General features: G+C 42.2%; 2 protein-coding genes across 2 annotated transcripts in view; one reads left to right on the forward strand and one right to left on the reverse strand.

Moving 5' to 3' along the window:
• Nucleotides 1-432: 432 nt before the first annotated feature.
• On the reverse strand, nucleotides 433-23,328 carry CDR2 (cerebellar degeneration related protein 2). The gene is made up of 5 exons (XM_065924482.1): nucleotides 22,935-23,328; nucleotides 14,541-14,653; nucleotides 3,884-4,032; nucleotides 3,462-3,626; nucleotides 433-2,392 (listed from the first exon to the last, which is right to left on the reverse strand). The coding sequence occupies exons 1-5, from the start codon at nucleotides 23,011-23,013 to the stop codon at nucleotides 1,528-1,530; spliced, it is 1,371 nt and encodes a 456-aa protein (XP_065780554.1). The 5' UTR covers nucleotides 23,014-23,328; the 3' UTR covers nucleotides 433-1,527.
• Nucleotides 22,731-24,577, forward strand: part of LOC136157381 (transmembrane protein 180-like) — a 39,410-nt gene continuing 37,563 nt past the window's right edge. The window contains exon 1 of the mRNA XM_065919289.1: nucleotides 22,731-22,790. The gene's annotated coding sequence lies outside the window, so the exon portion shown is untranslated. The remainder of the gene's footprint in view (nucleotides 22,791-24,577) is intronic.

Here is a 24,577-nt window from a genome sequence, read left to right on the forward strand (position 1 = left end):
TCACTTTATAAACTCTATGCTGTTTGAAGAAATCATGTTTTACCCATTAATCCAGCTTTGCCCTTGTGCAAAATTAGATTCAATGCTCATTTTAACATTTGAACACTCTAAAGTGTTTTCCTATAACTGAATTACCAAATGTTTTAAGACTCAACTAGCCAAGTGCTATTAATTTAGAACCGAGTCTGACATTTCTAAAACAGTGAAAATTATATAGAGCATATAAAACTTTTAAATCATGTAGTAATTTTAATGAACATCAATATGAGCAGAATTTGTGCTATTACACAATTCTAAAGATCGGGAAAAATGGAAATGGAAAAAAAAATCACTATCAATTCTTCCCAGAGAGATTCTGTTGAAAGAAGAAAAGTAAACAGTTGGTAATAACAGTGAAATGGCTTAAGATTGAAATAACAAGCAATTGATCCATTTGTTCATTTTCATAGGTAATTTTATTTGGTTTTTAGAAAAATATATACAATAAATGGAACCTCAGTTTTCTTAAATAGTTTTAAATTAAAAGTATGCAAGTGAGAGGACAAGTGTATTTCCACAGTCAAGACATCAACACTGTTTAATAAAGTGGCAGATAGGAATTTCTGCAGCAAGTCACAAACATGTACAGGAATGGTAGGAAGTAAGTAGGAGCAGCTTGAGACCAGCGGGCTAGCCAGCTCAGACAACACAGTGGGGGTGAGGGTTTCATCTTGCCTAAAGGGAACTAAAGGGAACTTGCCCCTTTAGTGTGAATTTAAGAAAAGAATGATTTGCCTATCCTAGCCACTACAGCTTTTGAGTACAAACATTTGAATGTGGGGAGAAGGCCCTCCAGGGCTCTGCTAACAAGCTAACTGGGCTAACCAGAGACTGCCATTTCAATTTGGTATTCAGCTGGACTGAGATGTATTAGGATTACCTGTCAGTCACAGTTCCACTGGTAGTAGATGTAATGAACTCAAAGGCTTGGAGTATTTGTTAATGCCATTTGCTTTGGATGAGGCCTCTGCTTTCTCCTGAACATTCTTCACGAATTCACAGTATCCAACAGTGTTTGTGAAAGACCTTTTCATGTGGCAGCCGTCTGACTTCCACATAGTTTTGAGAGGTTAAGCAAGAAGGCAGCAGGAATTGCATTAGCTTTGTTTCAACTCTGCCATTTCCCCTGTATAATATACACTATATTATATATACTATATACTACAGTTACTCCAGGCCTACTTCTCCAGGGGCACAGATCCTTCCTCCACTGGTTCTGGGGCTTTTCAAGGAACTGCAACCTAATCATCACGCTAGCCAGAGGCCAGTCTGTCATGGGATTTCCTGAGGTGCTTAAACGAACTGGATTATACAACTGCCACCGGGAGCCACCTTCCTTCCTCACCCTACGCATTTGCTAATAAATAAGCAAAGCAATGAGGCCAACGTCAGGCACAACGTCAGGCTTTGGGGTCGACACACACTTGTGTGAGTGGGAGAGAGAGGTAACAGGAAGCGGGCCAGTGAGTCATGGAGCTGGCGGTTCACTTAGGAATGAGAGGAGAGAGATCGGTATTTGGTTCTCTGTTCATCTATTTCCTGTTTAGTTTTCTTGATACAACTAAAGATCTCCTTAAAAAGTGCTTTGTATTCTGGCGGCGTCGAGGTGGTGGGGGAGCTGACGGGCTCTGGGGTGACAGAGGCTGGGTCCCAGCTGAGGGTGCCGGGCTTGGGCTGGGCGCTCAGGGCACCCGGGTCCTTGGCCGGAGCCCGGGAGGTCTGCACGGCCTTGTGGGACAGGCCGTCCTCCTCCTGCTGGCACTTCTTCAGCAGCTCCTCGTACTTTGCCTTCAGGGCGCTGTACTGCGTGTCCACCTCGTGCAGCAGGGAGACGCCCCTCTGCTTCACCGCCTGGGCCCTGCGGATGCAGGTCTCCTCGTGGCCCCTCACCAGGTCGCTGCCCGCCAGGCTGCTCAGCACCGTCTCGCTGCTGCTGCGCTGGAGGGGCTTCCTGAGCGCTTCGGGCACGGTCAGGAGCATCTCGTCCAGCAGGCTCTGGCCGGGCTCTTTGAAAGGGACGAACAGAGAGTCGGGCACCAGCTTCTCCACCCCGTTCACAAAGGGATGCTCCGCCTGCAGCATCTGCCGCATCTCGGCCACCTCCGCCTCCAGCTCCAGCGCGCGGGCGCGGTAGGCGTCCGTGGCCCCCAGCTGCTGCTCCAGCTCGCTGTTCTCCTTCAGCACCAGCCCGTACTCCTCCTCCATGGTCACCCGCTTCTGCCGCTCCAGGCTCAGCTGGGCCTGCAGCATTGTCACTGTTTTCTTCAAATGCTCATTTTCTTCCTCATCGGGGCTTTGCTGACTCGGTAAGGAAGTGATCTTCTCGGCAAACACATGATCGTACACGAAGTGCCTGGGGGAAATATTGAAAGACTCTTACACAGACCGACTCAGAACGCAAAGAGGGAGGCTGATGATTTTTTTCCAACTACCTATTTTTGAGGAGCTGTGATATGACTGATTTTTTGCCTATTCCACCCTAGAGCAGTGGCTAAAATGAATGTGTGAGGCTGACAAATTAGCACATGGAAGAAAACACAACTTTTTTAATTAATTTTTTTAAAAACATTATAATGCTACAGAACATCCATTCCCAAAGACCAGTAGTATGACTGGGACTGTTCAAGGAGATCAGAACAGCCAGCAGTGCTCAGTCTTGGCTGCAGATTAGAATCACCTGGGCAGTCCTAAAACATACTGACGCCTGGGTCCCACGCCCATAGATTCTGACCTAGCTGGTCTGCCACCTGGACTACAGGATTTGTTTTGTTTAAAGCTCTTCCTATGATTCATAATATGCAGCTAGGATTGAGAACCATTGCTGCAGTGATTTTAAACCAAGAACATACATCAGAACCACCTGAACAGCCTTTTATTCACACCTAGAGATTCTGATCAGGCCTGACGGCGATCTGATAAACAGTCAAGTTGAGGCCCACCAAATGCACGAGCTGGTCTGTCTCCTGGTCAGAGTCCTGGGCAACTTGTAACTGTACTTATTTGCTACCTGTCTCTTCCTGAGACTGAAAGCTCCATGAGGGCAGGAACTGTGTCTATTTTGCTTACCACTCCTTCCATCTGGCATAGCATCTGCCTTACCACAGGTGTTCAAGAAATAGCTCTTAAATGAAGATTCAGTCTCCAAAGTCTATAAATTCTAAAAGGCTTTTCTGCAGGCAAAACAAAACAAAAAAAAAAAACCCTTCTGTTTGCCTGGATTTTGTTTTACTGAAATTTCAATTGGACTAAACAACAACAACAACAAAAACTATCACTTGTATGTTTAAGTGGTTTTGTTCAAACCACTGGAGGTCTAATAGCCAAGTGGCATTTCCTCAAAGGGTACTTTTAATCTACGGGGATCCAGAATGTGCCAGTGACACGAGATGTTCTCCTGCTTGCACATGGAAGGTGGCTCTTACTGGCGGAGGTCATAGAGCTCTTTCAAAGACGAGAAGCTGGGGGCCGATTTCTCCTGGTCATGCCTCCCCTGGCTCCTTCTCCTTTGGCTAGATGATTTCAGCTCCTCCACTTGGCTCTGGAGGTGATCAATGTTCATTTGCAGGCATTCAATTGTTTCAGTCAGACTGTGAGGAACAGACAGAAGCCAATTGCAGCTTGTCATATTAAATTAAAGGCATACGCGGTGAGGAGAGCTTAGTTGCCAACCACTCAAACTGGGCTTTTGTAATTGGAAAAGACTTCTATTTAATCTCTATTCTCCATAGAGAATTAAATTAAAGCTTACCCCATACTGACCTGAACCCACTACAGCCATGTTCTATTCTAGTTTATACTAAATAACTTCCCCTAGGGCTTCTTCAATGAACTCTAAAAAAGTTACCTCAGAATCTTTTGCTGTGAGGCCTTGCTGTCAGCAACGAGCTTTTGATTTGTTTCTTCCAGTTCCCTCGCTGTGACATCTAATTGCTCATAAACCTTTGCATGCTGTTCATTCATCTGCCGCAGAAGCTCCACCTGCTTGGTCAGATACTGGAAGAAAAAATTGTGACCAGGTCACACATTAAACACACAAGATACCTGCAGTATTTCAGGCATAGTATAGAATGTATCCTGCAATTCACTTCAATTCTGACACTACCGGAGTGATAAGGGCTCAGTTCCACAAAACTGCCCCCCATTCAGATACCAGGGGTAAGTCCTAGGGACCACCTGTCCTTTCGACCAAACAGTTATAAATTTGGGAATTCCCATGACCTCCCCTCAGGTTCAATAATCTGCTAAAACAACTCACAGAGCTTGGGAAAGGGACTTACTTACACTTACAGCTTTATTCTTCTCAGATGCACCACCCTCCCTGGAAACCCCTTAGTCTCCTTTCGGAGTTCTACTGAAGCTGCATGGCACAGGCATGATTAATTAAATCACGGGCCACTGGTGAACGAACTTGATCCCAGCCCCTGTCCCCTCTGCCGAGGCTGGGGCCTGGGCTGAAAGTCCTAACCCTCTAATCATGTGTCGGCTCCTCTGGCGACCAGTCTCATTCTATCATTCAGGAAATTCCAAGGGATTTAGGACATGGGGACAAAGGTAATATATATTTTTCATTCTACCACAATACCACAAGTTTATTTTACGAAATGAAGAACTTCAAATCTCAATTAAACTACTTTTCTTAAAAGGAAATGAGTACAGGCCATCCTTTATATGTTTAGTTCCCCTAAAGCTCACCAATACATTTTAGGCTGGTCTACTCTTACAAAGCACAAGACACGCATGAAATTAATATTTGACAGAAAATCTAAGCGAGACATGATAATCCCACAAGAGAAAAAGTTTGGAACACACGATCCAAGTTTAAGCAAAAATATCTTCTACATAAATAAGGAAAGCCTAAAAGGGAAGATTCTAGATGATTTTTGCTTTAAAAATATTTGATTTCTTTCTTCTAGGTGAGATATTCTGGACAAAGAATAGGGAAAAAAATATTGATTTAACCAGAAAAAGATACTTTAAAACTTAATATTATTCAAAGATATTTTTAATTCTGTGAGAATGCTGTCACCATAATCCTCCTTGTTTGTGAGAAATCTGCCAGATTATTTATTTTGCTAAGGGTGCTTTCCAAGGGGCTGAGGATAAAGGGGAATAATCACAATTTTAATGCCTCACTGTCACGTTACCTTGATTCCCTACTCCCGGCATCTCCCCCACCCCCGCTGCCACCAGACTCCACTTGAAGACTATGAAACGCTGTATATATTCCAAATGAAACAGTCATAATATTTCTCTGGGGCACAACCAGAAAGAGAAAAAGTAAGTCTGAAGCATTACCAATGACCAAATGGTAACAGACCAAAGACACAACTTTAAAGATACTTTCTCAAGGATCCTCAGACACATCTGTTAAGTATTTGCAAAGCTAACTGACTTCTTTCAAAGAACAGGCTACATGACTTTCAACAGGCTCTTTAAATGGCAGTGTGGCAGAGTTGAAAAAAGTGTATGAGGTCTTTTTCAAATCTAGTTACACAGTTCAGTAGCAATGTGTTGAGAAAACACTTCATTCTCATACCTTTTCATACCCCTGAAACTCTTGGCTGAGAATGCTTTGGAAAATTCTTTGAATTTTAGGAAGACCACACACACTTTATACCATCCTTGGTGAGGGCTGGGCAACACCCTTGTAATCAAGATTTAATATTCTCATCAAAGAGTATGAGTAAAGATTACAGAAAGCCTCATACGAGTTCAGGTGAAGGTTTGCTGTCAAATGAATTTGCTGCACTTGAGGGGAAAAAAAAATCTTGTTTTTACAGAGCTTTTTGGGTTCAGAATTAAAAATGAATTGTGGATCAGTTAGTACCTACCTTGTAGGACTGAAGGGGTTTCCCTCATAGCTCAGTTGGTAAAGAATCCGCCTGTAATGCAGGAGACCCCGGCTGACTCCTGGATTCGGAAGATCCCCTGGAGAAGGGATAGGCTACCCAATTTCAGTATTCTTGGGGTTCCCTTGTGGCTTAGCTGGTAAAGAATCCACTTACAATGTGGGAGACCTGGGTTTGATCCTTGGGTTGGGAAGACCCCCTGGAAAAGGGAAAAGCTACCCACTCCAGTATTCTGGCCTAGAGAATTCCATGGACTGTATAGTCCATGGAGTCTCAAAGAGTCGACACAGCTGAGGGACTTTCACTTTGAAGGACTGAAAGTATTAAATGAGAGGGAATGAGCACAAGGCATAGACCCTGTGAAAGTCTGTTTACTTCACTCCCTCAATCCCGTCTCCTAGAGGCGTGCCCTTAATCCTTTCTTCTGGCTGGCAGTGTCCTGGTGGGTTCCTGTCACTGATGGGAATGTGTTCAATCTCTTCAGCACACTGGAGTGGAAAAAAGATTAAGAATATAGAAATGTGTTTAACAGCTGCAGACATTCTGCAGGCTACTTTATGTCAAGTATAAGGTCTCAAGTAGAGCTTCCCCTGTGGCTCAGCAATAAAAGAATTTGCCTGCAATGCAGGAGATGTGGGAAACTTGGGTTTGATCCCTGGGTTGGGAAGATACCCTGCGGAAGGCAAGAGCAACCCACTCCAGTACTCTTGCCAGGAAAATTCCAAAGAAAGAGGAGCCTGGCGGGTTACAGTCCATGAGGTCGCAAAGAGTTGGACATGACTGAGGAAGGAAACTATGACAAACCTAGATAGCATATTAAAAAGCAGAGACATCACTTTGCCAACAAAGATCTGTAGAGTCAATCTATGGTTTTTTCCAGTAGTCCTGTACAGATGTAAGAGCTGGACCATAAAGAAAGCTGAATGCCAAAGAACTGATGCTTTCAAATCGTGCTGGAAAAGACTCTTGAGAATCCCTTGGACGGCAAGGACATCAAACCAGTCAATCCCAAAGAAAATCAATCCTGACTATTCATTGGAAGGACTGATGCTAAAGCTGAAGCATAGTTTGGCCACCTGACGCAAAGAGCAGACTTACTGGACTTATTCCCCATGGCACAGCTATGCCCCAGTAATCTGAAACAGACTTTTTTTTAACCAGTCTCTCTTACATGGGCCCCAAGGTACTGAACCTTTTTAAAGATACAATGTTCAAATTAGATTTGTGGCCAGTATAAAAGGAACAAGTCAGTATGTAAATAAGTACAAAGACACTGTTTAGAAAACTACAGTAGGTCCCCCTTATTTGATATATAAAAACCTGTGGGGGTGGGAAAACACAATGAAACCATTTAGGAAGAACTTGTGATATTTTGGTCTTAGATGACTTGGCTTTAAGGACAATCTGAAGAATGGCAGAGAGCTTGTTTTCATGTAGTAGGAGTTTAATCTTATTATTATTATTAAATCAAAGCTAATCAGAAAAGTCCTTCACTTCTCCAAGACTCTGTGATAGGTTACCTAACAAAGGAGTCTGACTAAACTCATCAGCAACTTCTAAGAAAAATGTTGAGCCCTCTCAGCAAGCAGTGATATGAGACCAGAGAATCAGAATCCATGTAGTCAGACATTGCTTTAAGGTTGGCCTCTAAAACTTCAAATTAGTATTTAATCAAATTTTTCCAATTCTATAAGGAAATGGGTTAGCTTATTTTCTACCCTTCATTTAAAGGCATGGCTATGCTTCCTAAGTTCTGGTTTTTTCAATTCAGAATCTTTGATCACAGCCTTAAATGAATCTGCCTGGACTGCAGAGATCCTAAAATTCAAGTGCCAAAAAAGAGCCTGAGTACCCAAGTATTTGCCATAATAAACAGGGGAGAGTGATGAGGGGATATTTAAGCAAAACAGTGGCAGAAGGGGAATATGGGGGTAGCAAAATCATAGGCAAAAATGTTACCTTATAGGCAAGAGTATCAAAGTTGAAGTTCCCTAGGTTGTCTCCCAAATGTCTTAGAATATGTACAGAATGTCACCTCAAGGAGTATACGCCTTTTAGGAGTGTAAGGTTCAGGTTATATGAAAAAGCTATAAGTAGGGGGCCTTTACAATTGAGGCAAATCTTTGAAAAAGGCCAGAAGGATTACATTAACACCTATTTGCAACTGTAGAACCCTGACCTGGAATGCTGGAAAAGACAGACACAGCCAAACACTCATAAGGAATGGAATGGAAATTTGGCTTTTATGTAGCGTTGGGATTATCCTTATATTAAAGATTACAGCCAAACTCCTCTGAATTTAGTATCAAAATGACCTTCTACAACAATGAAGAAATGTTTCCCACTACCTTTGAAAAACCTCTCTCCCGATTAAAATATTACATTTCCCTTGGAGGAAATTTAGGAAAAAGTTAAAAAGTATGAAATATGAAAATAAAAACCACTTATAATCTCATTATTAAAAGCTTTGCTTGTTCTAATTTAGATCTACTTTCCAGTAATTGAAAAGGATTTATTTTTTTTCAGAATTAAGGTTCTTTCATTACTAAAATTCTTGAAACACAGACCAACAGTGCAACAATTCATACTGTCCAAAATATACATATATATAAGTGTATATATCGTCTCATTGCCTCAGAACAGCCCTGTGCCAATGTTGTGCAAGCATTCTTATCACCATTACACAGCAGAGCAAACAGGATCTGAGAGGTAATTCATTGACTAAAATCTAGCCAAAGAATGCTCAAACTACTGCACAATTGCACTCATTTCACATGCTAGCAAAGTAATGCTCAAAATTCTCCAAGCCAGGCTTCAACAGTTCATGAACTGTGAACTTCCAGATGTTCAAGCTGGATTTAGAATATCAAATTACCAACATCCACTGGATCATCAAAATAGCAAGAGAGTTCCAGAAAAACATTGACTATGCCAAAGCCTTTGACTGTGTGGATCACAACAAACTGTGGAAAATTCATCAAGAGATGGGAATACCAGACCACCTGACCTGCCTCTTGAGAAATCTGTATGCTGGTCAGGAAGCAACAGTTAGAACTGGACACGGAATAACAAAGGAGTCTGACCAACAAAGGAGTCTGACTGGAACCAGAACAGACTGATTCCAAACCGAGAAAGGAGTACATCAAGGCTGTACATTGTCACCCTGCTTATTTAACTTATCTGCAGAGTACATCATGAGAAACACTGGACTGGATGAAGCACAAGCTGGAATCCAGATTGCCGGGAGAAATATCAATAACCTCAGATATGCAGATGACACCACCCTTATGGCAGAAAGTGAAGAAGAACTAAAGAGCTTCTTGATGAAAGTGAAAGAGGAGAGTGAAAAAGTTGGCTTAAAACTCAACATTCAGAAAACTAAGATCATGACATCTGGTCCCATCACTTCATGGCAAATAGATGGGGAAACAGTGACAGATTTTATTTTTTTAGCCTCCAAAATCACTGCAGATGGTGACTGCAGTCATGAAATTAAAAGACACTTACTCCTTGGAAGAAAAGTTATGACCAACCCAGACAGCTTACTAAAAAGCAGAGACATTGCTTTGCCAACAAAGGTCCATTTGGTGAAAGTTATGGTTTTCCCAGCAGTCATGTACGCATGTGAAAGTTGGACTATAAAGAAAGCTGAGCACCAAAGAATTGATGCTTTTGAACTGTGGTATTGGAGAAGAGTCTTGAGAGTCCCTTGGACTGCAAGGAGATCCAACCAGTCCATCCTAAAGGAAACTAGTCCTGAATATTCAATAGAAGGACTGATGCTGAAGCTGAAACTCCAATACTTAGGTTACCTGATGCAAAGAACTGACTCATTTGAAAAGACCCTGATGCTGGGAAAGATGGAAGGTGGGAGGAGAAGGGGATGACAGAGGATGAGATGGCTGGATGGCATCACCAACACGACAGACATGAGTCTGAGTCAGCTTCGGGAGTTGGTGATAGACAGGGAAGTCTGGCGTGCTGCAGTCCATGGGGTCGCAAAGAGTTGGACATGACTGAGCGACTGAACTGAACTGAAAGCCTAGCTATTTGCTATGGAATTGAGGGTTTAAGTCTGAATCTTCTAACACTGAGGTCAGAGCTCCTTCCACTTCCGTTCAAAATATCCAGAGTTGGAAACATTTAGGAACTATTGGAAGTGCTTTGCAAACTGCTTATCTGTCCTCTGTTAAGATACTGATTTGAACAAGTACTCATTGATTATCTACTATGTTTGAAAGACCATGAATAAACACAGCAACAGCCTTCAAAGTTTCAGTGGAAAATGGGGAGGTAAGGCGGGGTGGGGAGAGGAGAATAAAACTAATCAAGAAATAAGTATAATATACAGTAGAATATTGATAAATGTAGTAGTGGAAGCACAAAATGCTTTAAAATTTTCAAGGAAGACATGAACTCTTGAAATAAGAGCCCCTAAGGCCAGACTCCTTTGACTCCTGTAGGGATAAGGCAGGTTTCCAAGAAGAGAAGCAACAAAAACTCAAGGCTGTAGGCTGCTCACACAACTGTCAGAAACTTTAAGAGAATCCAATCGTGTTTGATGGTGTCAGATCTCATTATTCTCCAAAGCTTCTCTCCTTCTCTTCAGCCAAGAAAAAAAAAAAACTTGCTCTGGAATCTTGAAAAATTAGATGCTGAGTAGAAGCTACACAGGATATATAGGCCTCTCTGGAGCCAATCATTACTTTCAAAGCTTATTTAATCTTTTTTTGTTGTTGTTTGTTTTATTAACTCAATATGTTTTTTTTCCCTTGTTCTTTTTTTTTTTTTTTTTTATTAGTTGGAGGCTAATTACTTCACAACATTTCAGTGGGTTTTGTCATACATTGACACGAATCAGCCATAGAGTTACACGTATTCCCCATCCCGATCCCCCCTCCCACCTCCCTCTCCACCCAACTCCTCTGGGTCTTCCCAGTGCACCAGGCTCGAGCACTTGTCTCATGCATCTCACCTGGGCTGGTGATCTGTTTCACCATAGATAATATACATGCTGTTCTTTCGAAACATCCCACCCTCACCTTCTCCCACAGAGTTCAAAAGTCTGTTCTGTACTTCTGTGTCTCTTTTTCTGTTTTGCATATAGGGTTATCGTTACCATCTTTCTAAATTCCATATATATGTGTTAGTATGCTGTAATGTTCTTTTTTTCTAAAAAAAAACACAATGCCTAACAAAATACTGATCAATTTTTATGAAGACTGTTTGAAACCCACGAACAGTTTCTGAAAGCATACTTGTAGTTCTACTGAGAAAATATCCTTTGACAGTTTCCCAGTTGTCTATTTCCATAATGAGTCACATTTTGGGGGATTTTATCCTAGTATTTTCACCAGTTCCTCATCCTTCTTCATCCACTCTTGAGTAGTTTGTTCCAGGACTATTTTCTGGCTGATTTAAAATTTCTCTGGGTTGGTAGAGAGGTTGCTTTTTGGTTTTCAATATATTTTCTAAATTTAAAAAATGATCATGTATTACTTTTCAAATCAGGAAAATTTCCAATGAACATTCTAAAAAGTTAGTTTAAAACTTGTACAAGTAACTCCATTTATGTAAAGTTCAAACACAGGCTAAACTAATCTAAGGGTATCAGAGTGCTGCTTAGTGGGGGTGGTGACTGGAAGAGCTGATAACGTGCTCATTTCTTTTTTATATAATTTTATCTATTATTTTTTAAATTTTTGACTGTACTGGGTCTTCGTTGCTGCACAGGCTTTTCTCTAGTTGCAGAGAGCAGTAATGCATGGTTTTCTCACTGTGCTGGCTTCTCTTGCTGCACAAGAGCACGAGAAGCTCTAGGTGAGTGGTCCTCAGTAGCTGCGGCATCTGGCCTCTAGAGGGCAGGCTCAATAGCTGCGGCACAGGGCTTGGTTGTTCCATGGTAGGTGGAATCTTCCTAGACCAGGGATCGAACCCGTGTCTCCTGCACTGGCAGGCAGACTACTGCTGAACCCCCAAGGAAGCCCACTTTCTCATTTCTCGTCTGGGTGCTGGCTGCTGGCTGCAAGGGTATGTTTATGAAAATTACCTGAACTACAGACTTAGCATTTGTGCTTTTTTCTGTACGTATAATTTTTTTAAAGTTTACTTAAAAGAGAAAAAAAGACATCAGGTTTAAATTAAAGGAAGAGTCCTTCTAAACTTTAGGGGGCTCTCCAAGAGTATAACGATAAGAGACACTATACATACTGCATGGGTCTTTATTTAGTAGAGAATTAGGTTCTTCAGCTGCCTGGTTACTTTTACAAGCATGTTCAGGCCATCCTTGGTATAGACTATTGGATAGAGATCTTGGAAGTCTGTTGTGATCTGCAAGTCTGGCTGGGCACAGGTATGAATCAAGCAGGCAGTAAGTCTAGTCTGTAGGAGGCCCCTGGCTGGTAAGTGGGTTTAGACAGAATTGCCATTTCATCTCCATTTCATCCCACTCCTTACTGACGTTCAGGAAGTGATTTATAAAGAGAAAGAAAGAAAAAAGTCAACCATAATGGCAGAGAAGAAATCTAAGATTTCTAAAGAGAAGAAATCTTTGTTCTTACTCAAAAAATAGCTTTGGATAAAGAGTAAAATGCTGAACACTACAACACTTGGTCTATGAACCACTGGACCCATATGCTCCATTACAGAAACAAGAGATCTATGGAAATGTTTCTGGAAGTACTCCAGGCTAAACTTATTCAATTAGCTTTATATTAATACATATAGTTGACTGTATATTTATTTAATCATTAAGGTCTGACCTGGATACTTCATTTCTATTATCCTTTTCAACATCTTACAAGAATCAGGGGTTGGGGAGAGGTGACTGCTGGGGCCACGGTAACACATCTGTGTGAAAGTTTGAATACAAACATTTTTTAAAGAAAAAAAAATCTTACAGAAGACATTGGATAGTGGAGTGTTATTTATAGATTTGGAGAATCTCAAAGATCTTTGGATTTTTTTCAGAATGTCAATGATCTCTTTTAATTGTTTAATCATCTTCAATACCACAGAAAACAAAAGCAGAAAGACAGGTAACTTAGATCATAAAGCAATTGTGTTTGTAATCCTTACAGTAACAAATAGGCATCATTCCCTAATTATATAAATATTTGGACTTTTAAAATCTGTTTTTGGCAGATGTGCTAAAATAAGTATTCATTACAGCATTCAGTTATGGTGATTTTGTAGGTGCTTTCAGGGAAAACACCAGTACAAGGTATTAAGATTATGTTTCTACCCAAATTCAAATAAATGTACCCCACCGTACATGATAATCTTCAGGTATATGCCCTGGGATCACTCTATGAAATCTTCCAATCAGTTGAAAAACAAAGCCCATCAAACAAAACAGGAATGAGTTTCTTGACCATCTATGACACTTGGATATCACAGTTTAAAAATGCCTGGTTTTCCTGCATTTTTAGGTTTCTGCCCAATTCTATGGGTAATAAATTCAACTTTGGTATGGAAAGTTCTATGCTCTTCTGATATAGAATATGCTTAAAATGATAGCTGATGACTTCAATATCATTACAAGGTACACCTTTCTAGAATTATAAAAGCATATTTTGTCACGTCATTGGCTAAATTCATAAATCCTGAGAAGGGGGGAGGGGAATCTACCGTATGCATCTTAACTATGATCACTATGTAAAAGTAAGAATACTGAAGTGATAAATTTGTCTTAGGTTTAATGACAGGTTTATTCATATTCAAAAACTGAAATCTGTAATTTCGATTGAAGTCAAGGACTATGTCGTTCTACTTTGCATTTCTAGCACCTGGTTCAGTATATAATCAGAGCCTAGTAAGTTCTGACCATGATGAATGGTTTCTGTGTTCTAAGGTCTGCTACATTTTCCTGCACATAGACTTATAATAAGAGTTCTGGTTCTACTATATCAATTTGAGGGGAAGGAGTTACAATTTAAGTGCAAGACTTTTTTAAGGGGGGAGAGTAGTTTGGGCCATGAAATGCTCTGATGGACAATTGTTTGGTTAATATCCATAACTATCATCTTTACAGTCACCTGGCCTACACATAGTCGGGCTACATTAACGGGACCATTTACAAGATAGCACTTCCATTTTAAAGCCTTAAGCTAGCATCTTTCGTATTATGAAATCAGGTACCACAATTTTAAAAATTTTCATCAAATTTAGGATGGTGTTTGGTTAAGGGGAGGGGATGCAGCCAGGCAGGGTTTACAGAGGGAGTCTCAACAGACAGTTTTCTTTCTCAATCTGGTTGGTGGGTACAAGGGTGCCCACTGTATTTTTCTCTTGTACCTCTTTGCATATCTTAAATATTGCATAATTCATTTTTAAAATAAAAAACTAAATGTAATATTCACAGCTTTACTTTGCTTCACATATTGGTAAATACTGGACCATTTATTTCTAAGTATACTTCACCAAGGGGGTAGAGAGAAATGTCTTTCATCATAGCAGATTTATGTGCTGAGAAAGCTTAAAGACAGTAAAAATCAACCTCTATACACTTTCCATGGTTCTTTATACTAAAAAAGTCTACATTATAAATTAAACATTACTTTTAATTGCAAGTGTTACTTTAGTAGAATACAATTGGTATAAGATCAGAGACAGCCAACACCTCAAAAGTAACTCTCCTGCTGAGTAAATTACCTCGATCTCCTGTAGCTGCTCCTGGTTGGTTGTGTACATCTGCTGAAGAGAATCCTCTAACTCTGTGTTTCGATCCAGTAATGTCTTCCCAAGCTCAGCAGCAAGCTGGAGATCTAGCACAACAAGCAAATCTTATTAGGGTAGTGCAAATGATCTCAGTTCAACATTTTACATAAGCTAGGGCCTAAAATAAGAATGAACCAAAACCCAACCCAACGTATAAAGTTTAAGTCAGATCCCAATGGAAGACGGAATGGCAAAGAAGGAAGCCAGATTCTACTTAAAGTTCAGTGACAGTGGGGTCTTTACCAGGTTCTGTACTCTCGATGTACCCTTACTGACAAGACGTCAAGAATAGTGATGTACTTTATGGAGGTGTATTCATTTGTTTAGGAATGATCATTCAGCATTGTGACATCAAGATCAATTAGTTGCCAAAGTCCAGGCAAACCTAAATTCCCATGAATTTGGCCACTATGAATGCAACTGTCAAAGCAAGTGTGTTACAGACCCTGGCCTCCTCAGTGTACTAAAAATTAAGTCAAAAAAAGGAAAATGACATCAGTGATAAGAACACTACCGCAGGTCTCTCTCATTTTTTCTATTTCTTTTCATTCCTTCTGCAAGATGAGCAAACCAGCTAAGCAAAGCAGCGAACAGTTTGTGTGGTAACTCAGTCATAGCTCGTACTTTAAGAATAAGAACCATATTTCCATTTTAAACCTCACTTTCCAACACTCTCTCTTCTTAGGCATATGTGCATGTATGACAGCATTACTTTGTTACACACAATCCCAGAAACAAAAATTCACAGATACAAAAAAGGACAATAGTTCTAACATAGGTAGCTGAAACACTTTTCTGCATTGCAAATTGGAGAGGTCCTCTGATAACAGTGGAAAATGCACTGAACTGAGTAGGAAGATCTGGAGTTCACTTCTGACTGCCATTTACCAAGTGAACACTTTAAATAGAGTGACTTTAAGCATCCCTACATTTAGTATTCTTGTGTAGAGAGATGACTGTCCTGTCAATATGATTGGGAAAATCAAATGAAATAATACACAAGGAAATACTTTACAAACTAAGCAGCAGTACGCAGGCAAAGTTATTAGTATTCACTGATTCACAAGTGAATGACTTTGTTGCTGACTGCCATAGCGCAATGAAAGTATGAGCTATGACGGAGTTATCACACAAACTGTACTGCTGCCTGTTGCTAGACACCATCCTAAGATCTGGCTAGAATGCTGAATAAACGGATTAAGTTCCTGCTTTCCTGACACTCCCAGATTTACAGGGGAAGTCAGACAGCGAATAAGTAAATAAACTTGAAAACTGTGATAAACACTATTTATCCATATACATACGCATATATTCAATAATACCAGACATCATTCTGGGATATACAAATGAACACAGCTAACAAACTCCCTGCCCTCATGGAGCTTATACTCTCATGGGAGAAACAGCATGAAGAAACATATACTAGACAGCAAAAAATGCTTTAAAAAAAAAAAGGGGGAAGGAAGAGGGAAGGAAGGGTATGGATGTGGGAGGCTGAAATTTAAGAACAGGCAACAAGGGTGATATTTGACTCCAGATGTGAAGGACTGAGTAAGTGACTCACATAGATCTACTGAGGGGACCAGCATTCGAGGCAGAGGCAGAAGAAGAGCAAAGACCCTGGGAGGAAGCATGACTGGCGATAATAAGGACTGAAGCCAATGAGGCCTGAGCACACCGCGTGCGTCTGCGTGTATTCTGTGGCTGGGGCAGCAGGAGACAAAGAGGGGTTCCAAGGATGGCCGGCTTGTTAAAGCCAAACTAAGGAGATCAAGATGCTGGTCTTCACTGAAGGAAATGGAACCATGGGAAGGCTTTTGGCCAGCTCCACTCCGGCTGTTGGGTAAGTCTGCCGAAAGGGACTAAGGTGGCAGCAGGGTGACAGGGATACTGCAGTCACCTGGGTGAGCGATCATGGAGGCGTAGACTAGAGTGGCAGGGATGGAGATGAGTAGAGGTGTCAAATACTGGATGTGTTTTGAAAGTAGAGCTAAATGGATTTGTTAATCAACTGGATGTGCTACGTGAAAGAGGAGAAAAAAAACCCTCCAGGTTTTATGATAAGGTACAAAGGGTTTTCTATTTCAGAAAGGGAGGTCACAATGGAAGTCTCTCTTAGAAGATGTGTTAGCTAAAGCTTGAAGGAGGAGGATCTTACCACATAAACGCCGGGAAGAGGCCCTAAGACGGGAAAGAAATTGGCACGCTGTACGGCCAAAAACGGCTCATAGTTTCATGTCTGAAATGCAGTACTTGGCTGCAATCTCAAAAACGACAGAATGATCTCTGTTCATTTCCAAGGCAAGCCATTCAACATCACAGTAATCCAAGTCTATGCCCCAACCACTAATGCCAAAGAAGCTAAAGTTGAATGGTTCTGTGAAGACCTACAAGATCTTCTAGAACGAACACCAAAAAAAGATGCCCTTTTCATCATAGGGGCCTGGAACGCAAAAGTAGGAAGTCAAGAGATACCTGGAGTAACAGGCAAGTTTGGTCATGGAGTACAGAATGAAACTGGGGGAACGGCTAACAGTTAACACACTGGTCATAGCAAACACATAGCAAACAAAGAAAGCTGAGCACCAAAGAATTGATGCTTTTGAACTATGGTGTTGGAGAAGACTCTTCAGAGTCCCTTGGACTGCAAGGAGATCCAACCAGTTCATCCTAAAGGAAACTAGTCCTGAATATTCAATAGAAGGACTGATGCTGAAGCTGAAACTCCCAATACTTGGGCCGCCTGATGCGAAGAACTGACTCATTTGAAAAGACTCTGATGCTGGGAAAGATGGAAGGTGGGAGGAGAAGGGGATGACAGAGGATGAGATGGTTGGATGGCATCACTGACACGATGGACATGAGTTAGAGCCAGCTTCGGGAGTTGGTGGTGGACAGGGAGGCCTGGCGTGCTGCAGTCCATGGGGTCGCAAAGAGTCGGACACGACCAAGTGGCTGAACACCAGCAGCCCAACATGAAGCCAGTGAGACAGCAGCTCACTGGGGAGAGTGGTGCGGGAGCTGGAGGAGCAGGTATGGTTCAGATTACAGGAAGCATCATCGGCCATGGTGGAAAGTTTAGATTTTATTCTAAGTATGTTGGAAAGTCATTTCACTCAGTGTTGAAAAATATACTTATCACACTTACTATCAAAAGAGGGAACCTCACCACATATGATTTTAAAACAATTCTTAAGAGGTTGACAAACAAGGTTTAACATTTAATTCTTAAACCAATATTAGAACTTAACCGAGAATAAGTGGTTACTGAAAAGTAACTTTTATTAACTGGCCATTTGAGGGCATTATTAACATTGTGGTTGGTTAGTTTTCCTTCACAAGCCAAAAAACAAAGCAGCAAAACCCACGAAACAACACTCCAGCTCATTTTAAAACATTTTACACCCATTTAAAATGAAACAGTATACTGTTGGTAGATCGGTGTTGAAATACATTCTCTTGTGCTTTACATATTAACAATGTCTATTAATGAACTTAAGATTTTCATACCAAGTCTATGAAATAATATCTTGTAGTCACAAGACATCGAAACCTTTTACAAATTGTTCAGCACTGCAAACATTTGACATTTTTATATCTTTTCAAGGTAGTTAACCCAGATTTTCAAATGAGAAGCACAAAGATGCTAAGAAGTGATCTGACCAATTCCACATGGTGAGTCATAATAAGCAAAAGAGAAACCACTGTCAACAGATTCTAACTTTCACCCTCAACACAATTCTCTATTATCCATATCCACACACTTTTAAGTCTGTTGACAGAGATGTCCACATACTTCTTTGTTTAAGGTACAGAGTACCTCAGTCTTTTTACTTGTTTTCCTAGATGACAATGAGAAACTCGAGTTGAGCTCTTCGGCTTTTACTGCCTGCGCCGCCAGGGAAAGCATATACAACCCCAGGCAAGTTGCTATCTTGTTTTCACTAGATGAAAAAGGAACTACGTACAGCTGAGATTTCCAGAAATAATTATTTTACACTCATAGGGTGTGTAATGTGTATACACAGCCCCACAAAGGAACCACCATGCTGAATTATTAAGGACAAAGCAAACATTACCTAGACATTACTTAAGTCTCTCCTGGCCTGCTATAAAGCAGTGAGTAATTCCTCAGTGCGAAAGACCAGAGACTCACCAAAGATATTCTTACCCAGCAATCAAAACTGAAGCCAAAACCTCTTCCAGAAGCAAGACTAATTTGAGACCATCTACAGCTATTTCCTTCAGTTAGGAAACTACCTATGTTACTAAATATCAGCCAGGGGCGCCTTTCCTGTTGCCACAGAAGAGATGCCAAGTATAGCACTCTTGCAGTAAATATCAAACAGAGAAGAATTTGAGACTTGTCCTTATCGCAATCCTTATTTTGAGTTAAACAAAACCCAAGCCTGGCTCAGTAACCTGAAGTCTTAGTATCCTAAATATTTCATAGGATGTGTAGGATAGAATTCTGGCAAAACAAGTCTCAGCTACAAGAAAGTGTCTGTGAAGTCACACTGTATAATAGGATATTACTTCATCTGTTAGTTAAAGACAAAAGTCTTTTTTGGTCTTTAAAAAAAAAAAAAGTTTATTTCCTGTTGTGTAGCATCTGGCTTCCATTACCAAAAGGAGCCAAAAGCTGGCAGTAAGCCCAAGAAGGTTTTCTAAATAATTTGTGGAGGGAATGGGAGAATATTCAATGTCCTTTACTCTTACTTAACACAGTAAAGAAAAGGACACAATATAGTTTTGAAGCCTTATACACCTGTTCGTCTCACTTTAAAAAAAGGATTTTCATTAAGAGGTTGTCTTTTCTAAATCCTATTGAACTGGCGTAGGCAACCACTAAAAATACCACAGATTTATTGCAGGCTTGAGAACTGCAACTTTCAGTACCTTCATGTTTAGTATTCTTCCACTAATCAGTCTTTGCAAGTGATAATCATCTATTTTAACAATATAAACTATTAGCTTTAAACAGATAGTCTACTCAGCCCTATGCCCTAGGTAAAATTAACTCTAGTAGTCAGGTGATTTTTTAAAAAGATCTTCCTTCCAGAATTCTGAAATCTTAAAATTTCACTGCTATTACATTTTTCTTCAGTTTTTTTCTGAAAGGAGGATGACATATTCCCAAGTTAGCTGTAGTCTCTAGCATTCATTCAATAACGTTAAGGCTGAAAGTTTTTCCTATTACAAAACCAAACGCGTCATCTGGTGATGCTTCTGTGTAACTCCTGTTGCCGATGTTACTATAATTGGGAAAGCAAAAAACCTGAATATAAACATCAAGAAAAATGATGGTGTCAGTTTTAATGACCCTTCAAACAGTGATTCAGCAAATTCGTTGCTCAGATGGAAAATGTACTCATCTTAAAAAGCAGAAATCTTAATTTAAACTAAGATTTCATTTGCTGATCTACACAGTAGAAACCCAAATCCTTATTCTAAGTTCGCACAGTTTGCCAAACAACAATTACAACAGCAGCTGGTCTAAATGAAAACCCAGTCTCTGAAGTCTTTCCACCCGTTCTCAGGGGCACATTTCAAAGCAAGCACCATCATTACCTACAGAGAAGGCTCCTGCTGTCCCAGAAAGGATCTTACTCACAGAGATCACAGTCACTATTCTTACTTTGTCAACTCAGCCCTCTGACAAAAGACGTTCTCTTCAAAGTGTTTTATAAAAGCAACGGGTTTTCTTCTTCTGCCTGCAGTTTCACATGTTTCTAAAAAGGTATGAATGGTAGGCCACAGCCTTCTGAGGTTAGAAACGTTCAACAATTTTAAATTTTTACAAAGAATGCCCCAAGCAAACTTTGGTAAAGAGATTCAACCTACTTAAGTAATGCTTCTATTGCTAAAGAAAAAAAAAAAACACTGTAGTTCTATGACTGAGAACAGGATCTTAGAAAACTGCTTCAGCAACTCTCTACAAATAAGGCTCTCAGTAAAATTAATAGTGAGGATGTTAAAAAATGAACAGACATGTGTCTGCACTTGATAAAATCCCACCAGATCTGCTTATCAGCCTAAGAGGACAGACTTGCTCCCAAACCTTACTCAGCAGCAAAATTATCTAGTGGGGGCCCACCCACTGCCAAGCACTGTAGTGGGTACACCAGGAGGCAGCATCTCCAGTCAACAAATTCCTAGTAAATGAGTAGGATCCCGTCTGTCCTGTGGACAGGCTCTGCAGTCCTAGGGCCTCAATGAACACCTCGCACAGAATAAACACAATTTTTGAAAAATGAACAAAAGATCCATTAGAAGTTTAGGAGTTAACATATAATGTAATGAAAGTGGGACAAAGAGACCCTTCTATTCACACTGTAGCCTTCATTCTTTCACAGGCCAAATTCACAGTTGTGACTGTTGGAATTTCACATCTATTCCTACCCCACACACTTGGTTATGACACACAGGATTATGTCAAAGTCCATTGTGATAAAAGATGTAAAAGTCCTCTGAAAAGAACAGACCAAATTCCAAATGGAAACTGGCACTAGGAAGTTTGGACCTGCGCACTTCAAGATTTCATTAAATTTGCACACCTGATGGCTTGTTTTCAATCAGAGGTTACAGAGTCCCACGTCTAACCTCAACACGTTGCATTTGCTCCTCAGTAAGTTGAAATATTACAAGTGGTTGTTCCTAACAACCTCCCACAAGGGGAAAGTGCAGTATAGACTAACATGCCTGGTGGAAGAGAGCCGTGAAAGCAATAATCGTGTGTGAGTGCCTTAGTTCAGGTCAACAAATGTTAAAATTGAGTTTCTATTATGTGCTAAGTACTGTGCTAGATTAAAAAAAAAAAACACACACAAAAAACCCTGTACAGAGCTACACTTTCTAAATACAGTAAAGAAAAATATTTAGTTTTGATTATAGGGCAAACTGCTTCATTTCTTTATAGAAAAAGGTTGCAATTGCAAAATAGTTGCCTCATAAATTCTGGAGAAAGTATCAAACTAGGCCATCAATCCTTCTGGGGCATTCTGAAAACAGGTTAAAACGTAAGACAAACCTGCCTTGTGGATGTTGTGAATATGATGACAAATACTGCGCTGCAGCCACTGAGTAGGTTGGAGACTGTGTAAACATAATTACTTACATAAGCTTTGACTTATATAAAGACTACATAAACTCTGATTTAAGCCACAGGCCACAACATATTGATTTAAGAAATCACCTTCCCCCAAAAGAGTTCCTTATGTTTCTTTTCTGAGTCTTTTAAGCCTACATTCTTTTCCCCCCTAAGTTCAATGGTTAGCATGAACAAACATCATGGTCATTTAATATTCAACTAAATGAGATGTTAATTTTTCATGCCAGCTGAGAGCTGAAAAAGTTGATTTACACAGAATTGCTGCAAGAGAAGATGCCTGAAAAAAATTTCTCAGGAGACAAGGAAATCCACGACAGGCCAAGATAGGAATGAATGCCAGTTGTTAAAAAGCTAGGGGGCAAAGCGAAGGACATTCACTTGGCATCTGGTAAATAACACCTAAGGAGCCCCCCTTCTCATCCCGTTTAAGACCAACTGAAAAAGCTGTAAACAAGGTGGCGAAGAAGAAATAGGGGTTTGAGCAGTGACTAGGACGACTCCTCATTCTGAGTGTGCGGGTTCAAAAATACTTTGCCCTACGGCAGAAACTAACACAGTATTGTAAATCAACTATACTCCAATAAAAATCAGTCAAAAAAAAAACCCCCAAAAACTCAAAAAAACAAAAAACGACTTGGTCCCACATTGGTGGGAAATCACTTGGCCGCTGTAGCATCCGCGTTACCCATTTGGAAAAGGGGAACAATATGAGTTACTCTCTCAACGGAGTTACTGCGCGGATCAAATGCGTGCGCGATTCCTGACACACGGCACTGCCTCCCCCGGCCCAGCACCTGCAGCAGCTCACACTCGCCGGCTGGGAGCACCGGCGGTGGTTCCTCCCCGACGCGGGCAGCCCGGTAAGGGGCCACCCCTCTCCGCTCCGAGGAACGCCGTGGGGATTAAATCAGTTAATCTCCGGAGAGAGCTCCAAACGGTGCTTGGCGCCCGGTCAGCTCCGGACACGCAGTAGTGGCGGGGACGATGGGGGATGCCGATTACCGCGCAGGAGCCCGGGCCCGCGGAGGAGTCCTCCCGCGCGGGACCAGCAGACGCGAGAGTCCCAACGCCAGGTGAGCGCCAGATCTTCCCCGATCCTGGCGTCGGCGGGCCCCAAGCAAAATCAACTTTTTAACAGTTTCGCGGCCAGGAGGTGAAGCCTCGAGCTGGCAGCCGCCCTGCCCTGGCCAGGCCCCGCCTGGCGACCGCACCCTCACCTTGCTGGAGATCCTGGTGGTCGTACCACGGCTCGTCCTCTTTCATCTCAAACTCCTCCACCAGGTTTTCCGCCAGCATCTTGGACGGCTCTTCCGGGGGCAGCGGCTCCCGCCGCCGCCGGCCCGCCTCAGCCGCTGCCCCAGGCTCTCCGCCGGCCCCTCCGCCCTCAGCCAGAGCCGCCCTCGGGTGGGACGCGCCGCCGCCCAGGCTCCACCGCGACGCCTGACCACAGCCGCCCGCTGCCGCCGCCGCGCCGCCACGGGGCGGCCCGCAGCGCACGCCGCGGATCGGCTTCCCTCGCGCCCAACCGCCCCAACGGCCGGCGCACAGGCGCGAGCGCCTGAGTCGGCTCTCCGAGCCGGCTGCTCACGCCGCAGCCGGGCCCAACGTGGCACTTTGGCAGAACCCTCCCCGACCGGGGCTGCGATTCAAACCCCCGGCGGCGCCTCAGCCAATCGTGAGCAGGCCGCAGGCCGAGCGGCGGCGACGTCGTCCAATCGCGTCCCGCCGCAGGCCCGCGGTTCGCCCTTATCAGAGGCAGGCAGCCAATGGTGACTCCGAAGGAAACAAAGAAGGCGGGAAAAGGCCAAGGGGTGCGGCCGAAGGTCCCGCCCTCTCCTCTTTTCGAAAAGCTTCTGGGCGTGCACTCGGCGAGCTGGGGTGAGGAGGTCGTGGCCTCCGCTGCCCCTGTGGTGGGTGGCCGGCTGCCCGGCCGGTGGACGGGCTAAGTGGGCGTGAGGGTCAGACGTACGGTCTACGAGCAGCGGACTGTTGCGGGCGGGAGGCGCGAGGCGTGCCGGGACCCTGAGGTCCGCTGCTCCGCCGACCCCTGCCGGTGTTCTGACTCCCAGATTTGCTCTGCTTGACGCCGGGAAATCGAGGATCGGTCGGAAGTTCAGGGCAGTTAACTGTTTTCTTCTTGATATCTGAGCCCTCACCTCCAAATCGCTGAAAATATTTGTATTGCCCCTGAGACGGTCGGCCTCAGACCCACCTGAAGGTGCAGTTGAAGCGACTCCTGAGAAAAACATTGCAAGCGTTTTTGCATACTTTTTTAAAAAAAGAGGTCACAAGTTAAGCATCTGGAGTCATGACGTTACACCTGGAGAGAGGAGAATGCAGCCCTTGCACTTGATGGCCAGTAGGACAGTGAAAGCTATTGTCTGCACACAACAAAATAAATACGGCTCGTAGGTTGTGGCTTTTACCATCTTCCTGCAGACAAAACACAGAAATTCTAAAATAGGGTGACAGATCAGAAAGTCATTGTTCTTCGCCTTGTTGTAATGGTAAAGGTACAGCTGACAGAAGACAGCTATGGTAGAATGCCAGTCGATAAGCTTAGAGGGAACAGTCGTTTCAGAGGTGATAAAAGAGGGATCGTAAACTCACAAATCCTTTTCTTCCAAATCGAGGGACACTAAAAAGTAAAATGTTACTGATCTATTTTTATTGTTAGGTTAAGAAAGAAACTAGGTTCACTGTTCTGCCCTAACTGCCTTTATTCTGTTAGAGGTATTATTGGTTCAGAAGCAAAAAAATAATAATAATAATTAAAACTATCTTAATTTACAAGTCATTGCAGATAAAGCTCTTTGGAAAGAGAGATGATTGGATTTAGGATTTGCTGATGGTGATTTGT

The sequence above is a fragment of the Muntiacus reevesi genome, chromosome 2 (assembly GCF_963930625.1).
Source record: "Muntiacus reevesi chromosome 2, mMunRee1.1, whole genome shotgun sequence".
Lineage (NCBI taxonomy): Eukaryota > Metazoa > Chordata > Mammalia > Artiodactyla > Cervidae > Muntiacus > Muntiacus reevesi.